Source organism: Amphibalanus amphitrite, unplaced genomic scaffold, assembly GCF_019059575.1.
Source record: "Amphibalanus amphitrite isolate SeventyFive unplaced genomic scaffold, NRLGWU_Aamphi_draft 000685F_arrow, whole genome shotgun sequence".
NCBI classification, from domain to species: domain Eukaryota; kingdom Metazoa; phylum Arthropoda; class Thecostraca; order Balanomorpha; family Balanidae; genus Amphibalanus; species Amphibalanus amphitrite.
The window spans coordinates 27,635-47,737 of NW_024882179.1; the positions used below are offsets into that span (position 1 = coordinate 27,635).

General features: G+C 61.0%; 1 protein-coding gene across 1 annotated transcript in view; it reads left to right on the plus strand.

The window, feature by feature from the left end:
• The window catches only part of LOC122364588, a 48,371-nt gene that overhangs the window by 20,193 nt on the left and 8,075 nt on the right, over positions 1-20,103 (plus strand). Inside the window, exons 7-12 of the mRNA XM_043335141.1 lie at positions 8,839-9,017; positions 10,289-10,402; positions 10,629-14,643; positions 15,431-17,009; positions 18,085-18,371; positions 18,812-20,050. Coding sequence (XP_043191076.1) covers positions 8,839-9,017; positions 10,289-10,402; positions 10,629-14,643; positions 15,431-17,009; positions 18,085-18,371; positions 18,812-20,050 — 7,413 coding nt within the window. The remainder of the gene's footprint in view (positions 1-8,838; positions 9,018-10,288; positions 10,403-10,628; positions 14,644-15,430; positions 17,010-18,084; positions 18,372-18,811; positions 20,051-20,103) is intronic.

The following is a 20,103-nucleotide window of genomic DNA, read 5'->3' on the forward strand; positions in this document are numbered from 1 at the left end:
TCAAAGGTGAACTATTTCCTTTAATGTTTACAGCCCCTGAACAATAACCATTGCAAAGGTCACCGGGGTCCATTGAAACGGCCTGTGGCCCTGTTTCAACTGACCCTCAGAGAAGCGTTTCAATTGACCCCATCCGCTCCCGCCATCTCGCACGCGCCGTAAAGCACATGTCAAACGAGCTGGAGGGACGGCATCATGCTGAATGAAGGGCCAAATAAGGTGTTATTCCGGAGCCAGGAGTTCTTCTTTCAGCAAAAAAAAGGTATATGAGATATCACAAAATATTCATAAAAACGATTTCTCCCAAACGCCCCTCAAAAACACAAAAACAAGTGTCAAATCAAAATTACCGTGCGTTTGCCGCCCAAACGCCGTTGACAAAGGAAGTGGTCGAGCGCGGATGCGCAGTGGTGTCGGCAACGCCATATGTTGCATATTGTTGAAAATAAAGCCATGTTTCATCTGACCCCGTGTTTCAACTGGCCCCGCTCTCCCCTATGCATTTATGTATGTATTGACATCAAAAGCCTTCCACATATTGCGTGGCGATTACGGCTTGCATTTAGAGAGCCCTGCTATTGACAACCATCACTCGGCTGAAGAAAGTGGAGATTGAAACCTTCGTGAATATAAGACGCTGCAAATATAGGACACCTGTCACTGACGTCGGGTTACCTTGGGCCGTCTTTTTACATTAAATCACAATTCCGGTATTTAACCCTGGCCGGACCGATTGGTTTTCTACATTGACCGGGGAGGGTTGGTACAACTCCCTCGCCGTTTCGCCTCTAATTGAGCTAGAGCCTCGCGGAAAAAAACAAGCTTGTGTGCCGTTATAAGAAGCAAAAATTAGGTACTACCCGATTTTAAGGTCTTAGGTCAGCCAGTGACCTCTTAGGTCAGGTAAGTGCCACAAGCCACGGGCTCGGTTTTAGGTTAATTACTTTGCCAAAAATGGTCGCACTGCCGCGATTTTGGCATAATCGTGTTTGTCTAGCTCAGGCGCGTTGAATGCTAGGGTGAAGTCCATCGCCGGCACAGGCCATTTTGCGTCCTTCGACGGCACAAGGGGGGGTTGGTACGACCCCCCCCTCGCGTTTGGCCCCTGATCGAGCTAGAGCCTCGCGGAAAAAACGAGCGTGTTGCCCGTCACGAGAGGAAGCCGATGATACCCAATTTTAAGGTCCTAGGTCATCGGGTGACCTTCCAGGTCAGGTCAATGACCCGAAACCGGGAAAATCGGGACCTGTTAGAAAGTCGTAAATTGTGGCTGCTATGTGGTTTTCCGGGGTGCTGATCACGAATATCGTATTAGTTTTGATCAGAGATGATGTCTTTAAGCATTTAGACCAGGTCGGGTCAGGTCAGGTCAGGTCAACCGGTAGGGGTTGTGACGGGTATTCGTAATACGTGTCAACCGCCTCTGACAGCTTCGTAACATGTTACGAAGGCGCCAAAACTACTTCGTAAATGTTCAAATGGTTGCTATATTAGAATTCAGCTCCAAAAAACTAGCCTAGAAACATGTAAAACTCGAAAAAGTGAACCGAGGTCACCCGAGGTCACCAAAGGTCAATGACCTGACCTTCAGGTGACCTTGACACCCATCCTAATGTATGGGAGCAACATCAAATCACATGTTTGAACGTTTGAAACCACGAAAAGCTTGCAAACGCGCGGCTAATGCGAGCCGACATCCGCCGAATCGCGATTTCGGCCAAACATGGTCACGGAAAAGAGGTCACAGATCAAAGGTCATTGGGGTCAGGGTCATGAAATTTTCAGGGTAGGTGTAAAATTGATCAATGCGAGGGTACTGAAAGTTTCGTCGCGCTCGGCCGCTTTTTACGCGAGTTATTCGTGAAAAACCTTAGGGGGGTTGCATCACCCCCCTTGTGCCGGCGAGGGTTAAGGTGTCAACCTCGGGTCAAGGTCAGGTCGGAGCCCCTCAGGTCACGAAAATGGTTGAAGGAGGTCATATCGCATATCATTCGATTCGGCAGGTCTTCCTGAGTCCAATGGTGGCTTTCCCGACTCTCTAGCTCCATCTGATCAGGAGATATTGACGAAAAACTTACATGGCCTTAGTGACGTCATAAATGACGTCACACAAAGTCAACAATGCTAAAGTCAAGCACTGGACCTTGCAAGGAGTGCATGAAACCATTCCCGGTGCCCGAATAGCAGCTGCCAATTTCCCTTGTTGACCTAAAGTGGTGCTAGATCCTGTATTATACTCAATTATGACGTCATAACTTAACAGATTCACGTCATATATTTAGTGCTTGACATCCAAATGATAGCTTACATATGACAGAGAAGGTATGCAAAGTTTTATGAAGTTTGCTTCACTGGTTGTGGAATAACAAGCAAAAAACTTTTGCGGAAAGGCCGCTGGCCTCTCGCTGGAGCGTTTCCGACCAGTGTGCGGCGGCTCTCGGATCTCGGTCCCCCCGGAGTGGTGAGTCGGCCGGGCCGGGACTGCGGCGCACGCTGGGCCGGCGGACCGGAAAAGCGCTAGAAATACCCCCAAGAGTGACTTTCCACACTATGAACAAAATATGTATCATTCGATCCCAAATTGATCAAAGCATACGATTCTGATGCCATTTTTGCCCTAAGGTCGAAATTGAGGTGGTCAGTTGTCACCAAACACAAGACTATTTAGACCCACTAGTGGCCACCACATTCGCCGATTTTAATGCCAATCTTTATTTGATATTTATTAGTTGACCAGTTATCGTTTTGAACGCAATTTTCTGTCAGACTAGTTCAGGGCACTGTTGTTCACTGTACCAACAACATTCTTACATATTGCATCGCTTTTCTGCAAGATAAGCTAGCTTTTTGCAAGCAGCTGCAAGACCTAAATAAAAATCATATCTAAATTTTTAAATAGACTTTTATAAAAACGTTATTTCGAGCGGCTAAAAATGAACATCTTATACTAGCCTCTGATTACTCATCTTTCGTTCCATATAGGTGCTTTGCTGCTTTTCCCTGCTACTTTTCGAGATATGCGCCAGTAAACCATATGATGTAGGGGCAATTGTCACTTCGCCGCTCTACTGACGGCCCGGCGCTCTTTATAGCGCCGAAATTTATGAAAAACGAATGTTTATAATCTGAATAAAATATATGTCCCTGAGCTCAGAATTGATCAACGCACACAATGCTGTCAAAATTTTTGGGCCAAAGTCAATAATTAAGTCATTATGAACCTCCAAACATAAGTCAGTGATAATCAACAACAACTTGCTCTTTAGTTAGACTTTTTGAGAAATGTTATTTCGAGCCGCTAAAGATGAGCATGTCATGCAAACAACTAGTCAATTGTCTGCCATGCCCTATTGACGATTATTGCCTATTACTGCTACTTTTCGAGATATCGTGCCTTAGTCACCTGAAATAGCTGCTATGCCACCCTACCGCGGTAGGACGTGGCATAGCAGCTATATCAGGTGACTTAGCAGACGATATCTCGAAAAGTAGCAGTAATAGGCAATAATCGTTAATAGGGCATGGCAGACAATTGACTAGTTGTTTGCATGACATGCTCATCTTTAGCGGCTCGAAATAACATTTCTCAAAAAGTTTAACTAAAGAGCAAGTTGTTGTTGATTATCACTGACTTGTGTTTGGGGGTTCATAATGACTTAATTATTGACTTTGGCCCAAAAATTTTGACAGCATTGTGTGCGTTGATCAATTCTGAGCTCAGGGACATATATTTTATTCAGATTATAAACATTCGTTTTTCATAAATTTCAGCGCTTTAAAGAGCGCCGGGCCGTCAGTAGAGCGGCGAGGTGACAATTGCCCCTACATCATGTGGTTTACTGGCGCATATCTCGAAAAGTAGCAGGGAAAAGCAGCAAAGCACCTATATGGAACGAAAGATGAGTAATCAGAGGCTAGTATAAGATGTTCATTTTTAGCCGCTCGAAATAACGTTTTTTATAAAAGTCTATTTAAAAATTTAGATATGATTTTTATTATGGTCTTGCAGCTGCTTGCAAAAAGCTAGCTTATCTTGCAGAAAAGCGATGCAATATGTAAGAATGTTGTTGGTACAGTGAACAACAGTGCCCTGAACTAGTCTGACAGAAAATTGCGTTCAAAACGACAACTGGTCAACTAATAAATATCAACTAAAGATAAGCATTTAAATCGGCAAATGTGGTGGCCACTAGCGGGTCTAAATAGTCTTGTGTTTGGTGACAACTGACCACCTCAATTTCGACCTTAGGGCAAAAATGGCATCAGAATCGTATGCTTTGATCAATTTGGGATCGAATGATACATATTTTGTTCATATTGTGGAAAGTCACTCTTGGGGGTATTTCTAGCGCTTTTCCGGTCCGCTGGCCCAGCGTGCGGCGGCGGCCGCTCCGCGGAGTGGTGAGTCGGCCGGGCCGGCGGCGCCCGCTCCGTGGAGGTGCAGACCGGTCGATCGGTGCACATTATTGATGTGTTCTGCCGCCGGACCGTCCAAACGGCTGACCGGCGCGGCGGACCGGGGGCCGTCCAAACAGCTCACCGGCGGACCGGGGGCCGTCCAAACAGCTGGCCGGGGCCCGGCAGACCGTCCAAACAGCTCACCGGCGGACCGGGGCCGTCCAAACAGCTCACCGGCGGACCGGGGCCGTCCAAACAGCTCACCGGGGCCGTCCAAACAGCTCACCGGGGCCGTCCAAACAGCTCACCGGGGCCGTCCAAACAGCTCACCGGCGGACCGGGGCCGTCCGAACAGCTCACCGGGGCCGTCCAAACAGCTCACCGGCGGACCGGGGGGGCCGTCCAAACAGCTCACCTCGCCGGCAGACCGTCCAAACAGCTCACCTCGCCGGCAGACCGTCCAAACAGCTCACCGGCGGACCGGGGGCCGTCCAAACAGCTCACCGGCGGACCGGGGGCCGTCCAAACAGCTCACCGGCGGACCGGGGCCGTCCAAACAGCTCACCGGGGCCGTCCAAACAGCTCACCGCGCCGGCGGACCGGGGCCGTCCAAACAGCTCACCTCGCCGGCAGACCGTCCGAACAGCTCACCGGGGCCGTCCAAACAGCTCACCGGCGGACCGGGGCCGTCCACACCACGGCTAACTTACCACGGCCGGCAGACCGTCCACACCACGGCGGACCGGGGGCCGGGGCCGCGCCGCGCAGGGCGACGAGCCAGGGGTACGAACCGAACTCGCCGAAAAGGAGACGAGTCGGGAGGGTACCTCGCCGTGCTGGGTCCTCTCGACTCACTCCCTGCACCCGGCCGGCCCGTGACGCGTGACGGCGTCTTACCGCTGGCGTGACGCCGTCACGGGCCGGCCGGGACGCGCGGTGTGGCGGACAGGGCGCACGCAGTCAGTGTGGCCGCTGAGGTCGCGCCCGGCCGGCCGCCCCGCAGCGGTGTCAAAGGACCGGCCTCACTGTCTGACGGCTCCGCTCTGTGGCTCTGAGTGCCACTCGCAGAGTGGGTCGGTGGGCCGCACCCGAGGGAACGCGCACTGGATCCTTTCACGTAAATGAACACTTCAATCCACCTGGGAGTATATACCTACTGTCCGAACCCGAGCTCATCTGCAGCGCCCTGTGGAACAAGTCATTGTCAATAGCATTCGGACAGCTTGGTGCTTATTTTGCTTACTCTTCTATTAGAATGTCCTGCTTTACACTTGCTTAACTGATATTAAAACTGAATCATGAGTTTCCGGGTTAACTGTGACGCCCGAATTAATGGCCGATGGGTGTTGATAGTGGCGGCCAAGGCCCTAAAGACACGCGGCGGCGGCGTTAGCAGCGTTAGCAACGTTACCCTGTGGTGGGCCGGCATTAGCCTGTGGTGGGCCGGCGTTAGCAGGCGCTGGTGCACTGTTAGCCGTGTGGTGGGCCGGCGTTAGCCTGTGGTGGGTGGGCGTTAGCATGTGGTGGGCCGGCGTTAGCCGTGTGGTGGGCCGGCGTTAGCAGGCGCTGGTGCAGCGTTAGCAGGCCCTGGGGCGGCGTTAGCCTGTGGTGGGCCGGCGTTAGCAGGCGCTGGTGCACTGTTAGCCGTGTGGTGGGCCGGCGTTAGCCTGTGGTGGGTGGGCGTTAGCCTGTGGTGGGCCAGCGTTAGCCTGTGGTGTGCCGGCGTTAGCAGGCGCCGGTGCAGCGTTAGCAGGCGCTGGTGCAGCGTTAGCCTGTGGTGGGCCGGCGTTAGCAGGCGCTGGTGCACCGTTAGCCTGTGGTGGGCCGGCGTTAGCAGGCGCCGGTGCAGCGTTAGCAGGCGCCGGTGCAGCGTTAGCAGGCGCTGGTGCAGCGTTAGCCGGCGCCAGCAGGCGCTGTGGTGGCGTTAACAGACTCTGAAGGCGGGACGCCGGATATGTGGAGGCGGGACGCCGGATAGCCCAGCGGCAAATGATGCGGCTGTGGGCTGTGTAGTGCCGTGCTGATGGTAATGGGCTACTGAGGACAAGCTCTGTAAGGACCCTACTTTGCCGACTCTGTGGGAAGGCTGGTGCGGTGAGGTTTGTGTCCGGGTGTCCAGGAATCACATTATTATTGTGCCGTTGTTTCAAAGGCTCATTATTATTGATAAATTAGCCGTTAGGCAATTATGGTAGCAGAAATGGATTTGTGCTGCTCGTTCCATTGTGTGTAGGGCTGATAATCCCGGGATCGGGATCCCGGGATCCCGGGATTGTATTAATCCCGAATCCCGGGATTAGAAGCATCGGGATTTCGGGATCCCGATATTTTCCGTACAGAAACATCGTTCATAAAGTGTAGCTGATAGTAGGTATGTAAAAAAAGGTAAGTGAGTAACAACGCATTACAGTGCAGTTTTATGTCCAAAGATCTTACTTACGCCGTGCAAAGTCGTTATGCACAAGTATTGGTTACATATATACCTAATTGACATTGTTTCACACCGTCTCAGCCTTCACAATGTGGCGAGAGACGAGCTCTCTCGGCTCATCTCTCGCTCCCCGCGACGCAGGGGCGGATCCAGAAAATCTCCAAGGGAGGGGCCATTAGAAACCAGGAGGCCCCCCCCCCCATAATCCCACCTGTTGGAGGCCCCATCTTCCCACTTGTTGGCCCCCCCCCCCCAAAAAAAAAACTGCGTCTATTGAGCTTATCTAGCTGTTCAGGCAACATCTCAACATCTGTGCAGGCTTGGAGGCCCTCTGTGCAGGTTAGGAGGCCCTGTAAAAGTGGTCATCTCTGTGAGTATAAGAGACCTCCAAGTTATGAAAAGCTTTACCAATCTTCTAACAAAGAAGTCTTCTCAGCTAGTCTTCTAAGAAATAACTAAGTGGGTAGGTTAAAAAAAAAACTCATCGGATTTCGGCCACTTTATTTTCAGGAGGCCCCCTTTTCAGCTTTTTAACTTTTTAACTTTTTATTTTATTTTTGAAAAAAAATCGGCCAAGGGGGGGCCATGGCCCCCATGGCCCCCCCCCCTTGTATCCGCGCCTGCCGCGACGTCCCTCGCGTACTCGGTTTAACAGATCATTTTGCACGATGACATACATACTATGCCGACTATCGAATTCGAGTCCATCGAGTGGGAGGAGGTCGGCCGTCTTCTCTGTGTGACTGTGGGAGCACGTCTGGTGGCTCAGTTACTGTCAGTCAGTGCCCCGTGGCTGGACGATCCATGAGGCTGGCCGGGCGCCCTGGGCATGGTTACCGTTAGTGAATAATTATTAATTACGTGCCTTTGTGATAAGCTATAGCTAACTTTGCCAAAATGTCGGATTTTGCTGAATTTAAAGGCAGTGCGGTGTGGGACATTATCTAAGAAGTCAAGATGGCCACACAGCAAAGTGTCGTCTTTGTAAAAAGGTACTGAAAATACCTGGAGGTTCCACCAAAGGACTTCACGTCCACCTCAGGAGCAAGCATGGTGGTATGAGACCCAGAGCAAGGCACCAGTTCATGCCCGTCTGGGATTAACTTTTCGCAATCTTCTCTGATGATGACGAAGGCCATAAGGAAAGAATTGGAAAATTTACCTATCTCAGGAAGGACAGGCATGGTAGCGCTGTCCTACAACTGGCTGAAGGGCATAGTTCCTACGAGCGTTGAATCGGAACGAGTGTTTTCCACTGTCGGGAATATCGTCACAAAAGTGCGGTCGAGTCTCGGCGACGAAGTCGTTGATGCACTTTGCTTCCTCAAGTGCTACTACCGTAACAAGTGAATGTGACCAGGACATGCTGCTGGTCAGACGACCACAATCCGTAGGCACGTCTACTGTATCCTGACTCGAAATATAAACAAGAAATACAATGATCAATGTCATTCATGCTCTTATATTTGTTCGGGGTGAAGGTGTATGCCTGGTATTGTGTTTATGATGGTAAGGATGCGCCATATACATACGATATTGCAAGAAAATTCTGCTTTGTAGACAGGTTAAAATAAAAACTGCTCAATCCCGGGATCCCGGGATATCCCGGGATTGCATTTCTAAAATCCCGGGATCCCGGGATTGCCAAAAAGTCCCGGGATTATCAGCCCTAATTGTGTGGTGGCTGTGGCCGGTGCAGTGTTTCGGACAGCCAGCCTTCCCGACATGGCTCCGGACCAGAACGGTGCCAGGAAGTTCTATGGCCTTGGGTGCCAGCCAGTGGCGGCCCTCATTGAGACACGCCGGTCGTTCCCATGGCAACGCCTTGTCGCGTGCTCGGGTGCCCTGTTTTACGTCGATTACCTCTAACGACCCAACGACGACCTTCCCACGCCTGGCGTAGTTTCTGTGACGCACCCGCAGGCTTTGGGCTGTGTGCCGTAGATTTAGTGACGTACCCGGCGTGTATGGCGCGGGCCTGACCTGCCCCTCCCCTTCCCCCGCCGCAGGTGACCAAGGCGTCGAACGTGTGGTCGCTGGGGGTGCTGATGTGGGAGCTGCTGGCGTTCGCGGCGCTGCCGTACGCGCCGCTCTCAGACGATGACGTCATCCAGCACGTGGTGATGGACAGAAACGTGCAGCTGTCGCGGCCCAAACTGAGCACCGGATCGCCGCACACGGACAGAATGTGAGTACATACAGCCGCACACGGACAGTACATACAGCCGCCCACGGACAGAATGTGAGTGGGGCACTGGGTCGGACCCCGGGACGGGACCGGCAGAGGTAGCGTGTGAGTGACTCCTCACACGCCCGGCCTCCGGCCTGTCCCTCCCACTCAGAACGACAGTAGGTACGGAACTCAGACGCAGGTGTCTCGATTGTTGCCGTGTAAGTGTTTCATTGAGTTTGTCTTTGTACCGGTATTTTTCACTGCCTATGAACGAAGTACAATCATGCTGCCGGCCCGACAGCAGGTTCTGTCAATGAGCCTGTGGATGGCCGCGGTTCCATGTCACTGTCATTGTTCCATTCCACAAAGGTGATAAGAGGAAGCCTGGCGCGCGTCCCAGGTGCATCTCTCCGCATGGTACCGCATGATGCGGGCCCGTACAGACGCCCGCTGTACTGTGTGCCAGGTACCACGTGACGCCGCTGGGTGTCCCAGGTACCACGTGACACAGCTGTACTGACGCCCGCTCTGTGTCCCAGGTACCACGTGACGTCCGCTGGGTGTCCCAGGTACCACGTGACACAGCTGTGTGTGCCAGGTACCACGTGACACAGCTGTACTGACGCCCGCTGTGTGTCCCAGGTACCACGTGACGCAGCTGTACTGACGCCCGCTGTGTGTCCCAGGTACCACGTGACACAGCTGTATTGACGCCCGCTGTACTGTGTGCCAGGTACCACGTGACACCCGCTGTGTGTGTGTCAGGTACCACGTGACGCCCGCTGTGTGTCCCAGGTACCACGTGACACAGCTGTACTGACGCCCGCTGTGTGTCCCAGGTACCACGTGACACAGCTGTACTGACGCCCGCTGTGTGTGCCAGGTACCACGTGACACAGCTGTACTGACGCCCGCTGTGTGTGCCAGGTACCACGTGACACAGCTGTACTGACGCCCGCTGTGTGCGCCAGGTACCACGTGATGCAGCTGTGTGTCCCAGGTACCACGTGACGCCCGCTGTACTGTGTGCCAGGTACCACGTGATGCAGCTGTACTGACGCCCGCTGTGTGTGTCAGGTACCACGTGATGCAGCTGTGTGTGTGCCAGGTACCACGTGACACAGCTGTACTGACGCCCGCTGTGTGTGCCAGGTACCACGTGACACAGCTGTACTGACGCCCGCTGTGTGTGCCAGGTACCACGTGACACAGCTGTACTGACGCCCGCTGTGTGTGCCAGGTACCACGTGATGCAGCTGTACTGACGCCCGCTGTGTGTGTCCCAGGTACCACGTGATGCAGCTCTGCTGGCTGCCGCCCGGCCAGCGGCCCACCGTGCACCGCATCCACGCGCTGCTCTCGCAGCTGACGGCGCCGCCCAGGGACGACTTCGAGGAGAGGTGAGCAGCCGGGGGAAGAGGAGAGGAGTAGGGGGAGAGCGGAGGGGCTGGGAGGCAGAGCTGAGGAGACGGGAGGCAGAGCGATTGTGTGGTGGGAAATATCAGCAGCTGATATTTCCCACTTCAGCTGCTGAAGACCCCCACTCCGTCTGACCCCCTGACCCCCCGCTGCCCCGCCCCCACTCCTTCTGTGAGTTCTGACCCCCTGTCCCGGCGCTGCCGTCAGGTGGGAGGCGCTGCGGCCGCGCGGCCGTGCCGACGGCGGCTCCGACTCTGAGTCCCCGGAGCCGGCCAGTCTGGACTCGGAGCTGCACGACGCGCTGCGCAGCCTGGACAGGATGCTGGCGGCCGAGGAGCCGGCGGCGCCGGGCCCCGGCGGCGGGCCCGCGGCCGGCGACCACCCGCCGCCGGCAGAGGACCCGGACGGACAGAGCGCCGGCAGCGGCGGCAGCGGCGACGGCCGGCTGGCGCGCGAACAGTCGCGCAGCGTGCAGGACTTCCTGACGCTGACGGCGCCGCTGGACAGCCTGGAGTACGGCAGCGAGCGGGCCGACAGTGACCCGGAGCCGGCCGGAGAGCCGGCGAGGGCGGCCGACCCGGAGCCGGAGCCGGAGCCGGAGTCCTCTGTGAGTACACGGGCCCAGCGGCCGCTGGTGGAGGGAGCGGCGCGCGGGCCGGCGCTGTCGGCGCCCGCGGCCTCTGCATGTCTGCCGGAGCGGCCGGCAGCCGGCGGCGGTCTCCCGGCTGGTGGTGGTGACGGTGCTGGGGCCCTCGGAGACGGTAGCGGCACGCCGCCGGAGGAGGAGGTCGGCGCGGGTGGCGGGACGGCCGCAGCGCCCCGCACGCCGCATGCGGTGCCGCAGCTCTGTCTGACAGAGGCCACGCCGCCCCGACAGCCCGACACCGGCCAGCAGTCCCTGCAGAGCTCGCAAGCGGAGGAGCCCCCAGCCACTGAGCCCCGTGCTTTCAGGCTCGTTTTAAATGAGAACAGCGACGGCAGCAGTAAACTGGCGTCAGATTCTGAGACGAACTGTGAGGGGTGTTTGGCGAGTGATGCCGGTGAGAGTGCGGACCTGGGCGCGGAGCTGAGCACTGCTGCGGGCAGCGAGTACTTCACTGCCGCCGACAGCACGCTGGCCGCAGAGCTGAGCGTTGTGGACGGCCCGGCCGCGGACAGTGTGACCGACTCGTGTGCCGCCGGGGACGGAGACCTGTCGGGGAGGCTCGGCCTGCGACTGACCAGCACACCGCGCGGCCGGCGCAGTCCCTCCTTCAACGAGTACATCGGCTCGGCCTACCAGACGGCCGTCGAGACTCAGCCGGACGCCTCTGCCGACACGCTGATGGGCAGCCGCCACTCGGCGCCGGCCTACGCGCCGCTGGCCGGCGACGACCTCAGCGCCGGCAGCGAGCCGGGCTGCGACGCAGCCCTGCTGGCCGACGACGGTGACGACGAGCTGGACATGGCCAGCCTGCGCCGCGAGGCGGCCGGCGGCGGCGGCGACGTGCCCCGGCCGTGCGCCGGCGCGGCCGACAAGGCGCCGCCGGCCGAGCCGGACTCGCCGGCGCGCAGTCCGTCGCTGAGCTCCACGTTCGGCCACAGCACGTGTGACGAGCTGGCAGAGCTGCCCGACGAGGAGGAGGTGCGCTCGCTGTGCTCGCGCGCCGAGCTGGCGCCCAGCAAGCTGTGGGGCTCGGCCGAGGAGCCGGCCGGCTCGCCGCTGCGGCCCGACCGCCGGCTCTCAGCAGACGTCATCACTGTGATCGAGGCGGCGCCGGGCCGGCCCGGGCCCGCCGGCGGCGGCGCAGCGGACGGAGCGGCCGCCGGGCCGGCTGACCGGACCACGGCGGCGGCGGGAGCCGGGAGTGAAGGGCCGACCGGAGCCGGGAGTGAAGGGCCGGCCCCAGCGCCGGCCGGAGCAGCGAGTGGAGAAGCGTCTGTAGCGGAGAGTCAGGGGACGATTCCTGCACAGCTGGCCGGAGCTGGGACAGAGAGTGAGCTCTCCGGGGACAACTCTGCCGTATTAGAGGAAAATCTAGTCATTCCTGTTGCGTCTCAGCCGAATGAACAAGTGTTGGTCAGTTTGGAAAACGGGAGCATTGAAAGCAAGATCTCAAAGCCGACTCGTCCTCTGTTAGACTCCAAGTTTGGGGAAGCGTCGGCGCCTGTTGTGGCACTGCTCTCTGCTGAAGGGTCCGTTTGTTTGGAGAGTGATATTCCCGATATACCTACGTCGGCTGGCGCGGGTGGTACGCCACTGCAGTGGGACCCGGTGTCGCCCAAAGAGGCTGCGTCTGCTGATCCGGACCAGCCAAAGACCGATACTGCCGCGCCCGTGGATGTGCCGGCTCTGAACAGTGGGTCTGTGGGTCTGCTGCGCGCGTCCACGGGACTGAGCTCGGCGGCCTCAGAGCAGTCCACTCTGCCCTCAGAACAGCTTACTCTTGCCTTGGAGCAGTCCGCACTGCCCTCGGAAGGGCTCACTCTGCCCTCGGAACCATCCGCTGTGGCCTGGGAACAGCTCACACTGCCCTCGGAGCCATCCGCTCTGCCTTCGGAGCCATCCGGTCTGCCGTCTGGGCAGCCTGCCCCGGCTGCAGACTTCTCCCTATCTGATCTTCTGGCCCTCGCAGACAGCCCCATGGTGAGTGCGAATGAAACCCCGACGAATGAAACCACGGACGGCGCCGTGGGGGACGGAGCGTCGCTCTGGACATTGTCTGCAGGACCAGCATCAGAGTGCGTACCGCTGCCTGACGGACGTATATCGGATCCTTTGTCTGTGCCGGGCTGCCCGGAGCGGCAGGACGATACCCTGTCAGAGCCTGTACCGGTGCCGGGCTGCCCGGAGCGGCAGGACGATACCCTGTCAGAGCCTGTACCGGTACCGGGCGGCGCGGAGCCACAGGACGATACCCTGTCAGAGCCTGTACCGGTACCGGGCGGCGCGGAGCCACAGGACGATACCCTGTCAGAGCCTGTACCGGTGCCGGGCGGCCCGGAGCGGCAGGACGATACCCTGCCAGAGCCCGTACCGGTACCGGGCGGCGCGGAGCCACAGAACGATACCCTGACCAGCCTGGACGGCAGCGGCGGCTTCGAGCTCACGCCGGGAGAGCTGGGGATGTCGCCGGCCGCCTGGGACGCCGCCCGGCCGGCCGATACTGGAGGCGCGGATGCAGTCGGCACTGGGGACGGGGCTGCCGCAGCCACGGCTGTAACCGCTCCTGCCGCCCCAGTGACGTCCAATACCGGAGATTCCAGCCACCAGTACTCGCCCGGCGCCGACTCTGGCGGAGCGGTGGACGCGCTGGCTGGTGACAGTCCCCAGCCGGTGCCTACCGCCGCCGGCTCCGGCTCAAAGTACCGGCTGCAGTCGGGCCTCGGTGCCTCTGCGGACGGAGAGCTGTCTGAAGCCGAGCAGCGGCCCGGGCTGTGGACCGCCGGCGGCCCTTCCGCCGGGGAGGGCGAGGAGCTGTGGGCCGGCCGCGGCGCCCCGGCAGGAGAGGGCGAGGAGCTGTGGGCCGGCCGCGGCGCCCCAGCAGGGGACAGTGAGGAGCTGTGGGCCGGCCGCGGCGCCCCGGCAGGGGAGGGCGAGGAGCTGTGGGCCGGCCGCGGCCCCTCCGCCGGGGAGGGTGAAGAGCTCTGGGCCGACCGCGGCCCCTCCGCAGGAGAGGGTGAGGAGCTGTGGGCCGGGCTCCGGCTGGCCACCGAGCTCACCCAGGCGCTGGTGGAGGCGGCGCGCCGCCAATCGCCGCAGAAAAACTACCGATCCATGTTCCTCGAGGGCGCGGCCGAGCCGGCGGACGGCGCCGAGCCGGCGGACTCTGCGCCGGCGTCTCGGCACGGCCGCCACGGCAGCGGCGGCTTCGACCCGCTGGTCCCGTCCGGGGAGGGTCCCGGCGCCGCCTTCGACCCGCTGCAGCTGGAGATGGAGCTGGAACTGGAACAGGGCGGCCTGGAGCGGGAGCTGATACCCAGCGACGAGGAGGCGGCGTTCGCGGCCATCCGCGCCGAGCTGCGCCGAGCGCTGCCCGACCCGGCCGGGGCAGAGCAGCAGGAGGAGGAACAGAGAGAGCAGGAGGAGGAGGAGGTGGGGATGATCTGCCGGCCGGCGGTCCCCGGACTGGAGACCATCCGCGAGGAGGCCGAGGACCAGGACCAGGACCAGGAGGACGCGCTGCTGGAGGAGGACCACATCCCCGACAGCTGGAGGGAGCACGAGGACGCCTTTGTCGAGGTCAGTGGCGCCGGTCGGTGCGCCGGGGACGGGTACAGGCGGCGGCCGCCGGCCGGTGGCTGGGTGAGCCGAACTCTGAGCTGACAGTATGGGGACTGTCCGGGGTAGATGTAGCGCCGCCGCGGCCCCTTAGTCCGCCTCCTACCCTGTCTCTATGTGGAGTGGTCCGTTTGGCTCTTACCGCCCTGTCTAGTCTGTCCGGAGTGGTCTGTTCGGCTCTTACCGCCCTGTATCTGTCCAGAGTAGGCTGCTCGGCTCTCGCTATCTGGGCCGTGTAGGGCAGCGGCCGGGGGCCATGCTTCTTCCCCTTTATCTCTGTCTTGGTCAAAGCGGGATGCTTTGGCGGCTTCTGCTGTTGCCACCACTTTGGAGGAATAAAACGGTTCTTCTTTCTACTGCGCTTTCATTCTTCATCACTACAAAGCTATTTTATGACAATGTCTCATGCACTTCTGTTTCGATTAGCTTAAAAGTTCATAATTGTTTTGTGACTTAGAATATCACTAACAGAATCAAATTAAAATTACCACTTGCGTCACTGATAAGCGTCTCAGTTCTGCCGAAGCTAGCCGCTCCTCTTCAGCCAATATTTGTCCTTTGTTTGAAAGAGAGACGATGTTAGCTACTGCTCAAAGGCGGTCCAAATTGTAAAATGTGACATGAAAGATCCTACGGGCGCTAAAACCTGTCGAGGAAATGTCGGAGGTATGGCCGCCGGGACCTGGTCGGACTGCAATCGAACGGCGAGCCGCGGGCTTGTGTGATCAGTTCCCGCTCCCGCCTCCAGGTGGAGATCCGGCCGTGCGACGCCGGCCAGGAGCGGCGGGCGGCGGCCCGGTCGGACCCGGCCGGTGTCCAACGGGACCCGGCCTCCCCCACATCGGACCCGGCCTCCCCTATACCGGACCCGGCCTCCTCCACACCGGACACCGAGCGGCCGGGGGGAGGCGACGGACCGCCGGCGGCAGAGACAGCTGCCAGCCGTTCCCCGGACTGGACGGAGCCCACACCGGCCGCGGACTGGCAGGCAGCGGGCGCGGCCCCACCGGCCCACCCGGTGTCCGCTGACCTCCCGGCCACCGAGCAGCTCAGGGTGTCCGCTGACCCCCCGGCCACTGAGCGGCTGAGGGCGTCCGCTGACCTCCCGACCCCCGCTGACGTGCTGAGTTCGCGCGGCGAGCCGGACGGCTCCCAGGACTCGGGCCCGCCGGCGGCCGGCGGCCTCTCGGGGGTTAGTCACATCCCTGAGGGCGCCGGCTCCGCGGAGAACACCCCCGACCGGACGGAGGAGGTGGTGGTCCCCCAGCGGAGTGCCGAGCAGCTACAGAACGGGCTCGGAGTGATTGGGGGAGCCACTGACAGTCGGCCGGTGGGGGCGGACCGCGCGGTGGACGGGGGACGGCCGGCAGAGGGCCTCAGTGGTGACCTGGTGACTGGTGACGCTACTACTGGTGTCTGTGGTGACGGAGCAGTACAGCCGGCGGACAGCGGGCCTCCCCCAGTCGGTGTGACTGAGGATACCTCGGAGGAGGTCGGACCGCGTCAAAACGGAAACACTGAGGCACATGAAGGAGACGCGTCGACGGGGAACCATATCACCAGAGAGGACGGCAGTCTGTCCGCTCCGCCCCAGCCGGAGTCCAAGGGCGGCCTCGGCGCGGGGCCGACCAAACCGGCTCGGATCGAGTTCCGACTGGACGAGCCGGTCACCGTGCCCAGGAAACTGCGGGCGGCCTCCGCGGAGGGGGCCATCCTGATCCCGGGCGTGGGGGACGTCTACTCCAGTCTGACCGCCGAGCCGACCGCCGGTGACGCGGCCACGGCCAGCCTGGGAGGACTGGAGTCCGGGGCCGCGGCGTCCGGGACTGCCGCCGTGTCCGGGAGCGGCGGCCCGGAGCCGGAGCCGGAGCCGGCCGCCACCCGCCGGCCCGTCTCGGCGGCGCTAGTGGCCGAGCTGAGGGCTCTGGCCAGCTCTGCCGAGTCCCGGCCGTCCGCCCCTGTGGCAGAGGACCGGGCGAAGACGCAGCCGCCGCGGGTGGTGCGCGGCGGCGCGGCGCTGCAGCTGACGGACCTGGAGTGGCCGGCGGCCGGCGGCGGCGCGGCGCCGGACGGCCCGCCGCCGGAGCCGCTCTCCGACTCGGAGGCCTCGGACGTGCTCGAGGTGGACACGGAGTCGCTGGAGGCGCGCCTGGTGGCCGGCGGCCGGCCGCGCGCCCACCTGGCCTTCGTGCCGCGCGCCGAGCCCGCGCAGCCACCGCCGCCGCCGGCGGAGGAGGAGGAGCGGCGCGGCGCCGACCCGTGGGCGGAGGGCGAGTCGCCCTCGGCCAGAGTCGGCAGCGCAGTCGGAGACGAGTCCGACTATGAAGGTAAGATAAACCGGCGCCCGGCGCCGCGGCGTGTGTCTGAAATCAGTGGAACTCGGTGGGGGAGTGATGAGACGAGCGAGCTGGGACTGCTTGAATGAGGTGGGGATCGTTCTGGGTTTGGCACATTCCTGCTTACGGCACTATTTGTCAGGAGGGTGACTGGTTGCTAGTAGCACATACCTTGCATCAAACGCACAAGGCATGCACTTTTTGTAACATGTAAGTTTACGGTCGAACGAGCGCTTGTATAAAATATACACCGTAGTTATATGTTCAGTGTTCACTTGTATATTGGGATGGGATATTGCACGGTATTGGTGGCGTCAATGACTGCAGAGCCGTTGACAGACTCCCTGATTCGGTCTGGCCTCTCAGCGGCGTCATATTGCTCGCGGCGTCACAGCCGCAGTATATCATCTAATCTCGCCATACCGGCTGTGAACAGTGAATGTCCGTCCCCCGAGCGACCCGCTCCTAACACCCTCCCGTCCCCCAGGCGACTACGAGAGCCTGCCGGTCGATGTGACCGGGCCGGGGGTGGTGTGACCCGCTCCTAACACTCCCTTCCTCCCTCAGGGGACTACGAGAGCCTGCCGGTGGATGTGACCGGGCCGGGGGTGGTGTGACCCGCTCCTAATACCCCTCCCCTCCCTCAGGGGACTACGAGAGCCTGCTGGTCGATGTGACCGGGCCGGGGGTGGTGTGACCCGCTCCTAACACCCTCCCTTCCCTCCCTCAGGGGACTACGAGAGCCTGCCGGTGGATGTGACCGGGCCGGGGGTGGTGTGACCCGCTCCTAACACCCCTCTCGTCCTCCCTCAGGGGACTACGAGAGCCTGCCGGTCGATGTGACCGGGCCGGGGGTGGTGTGACCCGCTCCTAACACCCCTCCCGTCCTCCCTCAGGGGACTACGAGAGCCTGCCGGTCGATGTGACCGGACCGGGGGTGGTGTGACCCGCTCCTAACACCCCTGGCCCTCCCCTCCCTCAGGGGACTACGAGAGCCTGCCGGTCGATGTGACCGGGGTGGAGTGACCCGCTCTTAACACCCCTCTCCCCCCCCCCCCTCCCTCAGGGGACTACGAGAGCCTGCCGGTCGATGTGACCGGACCGGGGCTCGGGCCGGGCCCGGCTGCCGGCCTGACCCGCTCGGTGGCCTCCTATGACCTGGCGGGCGGCGCGGCCGGCGCGGCCGGCTGGGAGGGCGCCGGCGCCGAGCAGCCGGCCGACTGGCAGTACCCGGCGCCCGGGGAGGCGGCGGCGGTACCGGACAGGGACCGAGAGACGGGACACGGACAGCCGGCCTCACTGCCGCCGCTCGCCGGCTACCACGTCCTCAGCCACGGCGAGATCTACCACAAGGTGCGGATGCAGGGGGAGGTGTATGACAAAGTGGGAATGTGGGGAGGTGCACCGCAAAGTCACCATATGGGGGAATGCCAATGGGATTAATGGAATGCGTATTGTCTGGTGTTTCGCTGGCCGAAGACCCGTCCTAAGAACAGAAAGGTTTCGGCACTTGTTATAACAATTCAGGAATGTCTGTTGTTATAGATTACTTCTTTAATCCAGCGTAATGAAATGAAGGCGGCGGCGGCGCCGGACTGATTTCCTCTCCTCTGACCTGCTCTGCGCCCTGTGACAGGCGGAGCGGTCCCTCTCCCCTCTGACCCTGTCTGTCTGCGCCCTGCCGCAGGCGGAGCGGTCCCTCTCTCCCCTCTGACCCTGTCTGTCCGCGCCCTGTGACAGGCGGAGCGGTCCCTCTCTCCCCTCTGACCCTGTCTGTCTGCGCCCCGTGACAGGCGGAGCGGCGCCGCTCGCTGCCGGTGACCGCCGGCCCGCCCCCGCCCCCGCCCCCGCCCCCGCCGCCGGCGGAGTCTGCGGCGGAGTCTGCGGCGCTGACGGCCGAGGAGCTGGCTCTGGACGCCTCCATCCCGACCTACGACGACGTGCGCCGGTTCGGGGAGCCCACCGACAGCCTCTCCTCGGACGAGGACGACGAGCCGAGCCCGGCCGGCCGGCCGTGGCCACTGGGCGACGCGCGCGCCCGCACACTGAGGGACCGCGGCCCGGAGCCGGCCGACTGGGAGCCGGGGGAGCGGGACGGAGGGGGTGGGGAGATGGAGTGGGATGATAGACGTGACAAGAGGAAAGAAGTTGAACATAGTGACACTACTGCGCGCAGTGGAGATAAAAGACTGAAGGTAGACGCCACTGACGGCGAGGAAGTGTCCAGTGGCGGCGAGTGGGCCGCTTTGACGGGCGCCGCTCTGCCCGCCGGGGGAGAGAGACTGGGAGCGAGTGAGGGGGAGGGAGGGGACGGCCGCGGACCGGGAGAGCTCGGCCTGGACGAGAGCGGGGACGTGTTGGAGGCGCGGCCGCACCGACCCGTGCCCGGTGTACAGTGCGAGCGGGACTCTGAGCGGCGACTGCAGCCGGGGCCGGACACCGCCGTAAACTCCGGGCCGCTGCCGGAGCCGGAGACGGCCGTAAACTCCGGGCCGCTGCCGGAGCCGGACACCACCGTAAACTCCGGACTGCGGCCGGAGCCGGACGTTGCTGTAAGCTCCGGGCCGCTGCCGGAGCCGGACACCGCCCCGGAGATAGAGTACGACGAGGACGGGGTGGTGTTTGAGCGCTTGGAGCGTCCGGGCCGGCCGGCGCCGGGCGCGGTCCGGTCCCCAGAGGACCCCGCCGCCGCCGCCGAGCAACAGGACCAGGAGCAGGAGCAGGAGGGCGCCGCCGGGCCGCAGGAGTCGCGCTGGAGTCCCGAGGCGGCGTTCCTGGAGGACGACTCGCCGTGGTCGGCGGCCGACGCGCTGGCGCTGCGAGACCGGCTGCGGCTCATCAATGAGGAGTACGGCGAGGGAGAGGGCGACGAGGGGCGGGCCGAGCGCGCCGAGCGGCTGCGCCGGCTGAACGACCAGTGGGGCGTGGCGCAGCCGGACGATCCGGCCGGCGGCCGCTACACGCCCGACTGGGAGCCGGACGACGAGGACGAGGACGGCCTGAGCTCCACCAGCGGCGAGTTCGTCTGGCAGGTGGGACATGGGGGAGGGGAGACTGTGTCAGCTGCGGGGGAGTCTGTCAGCGG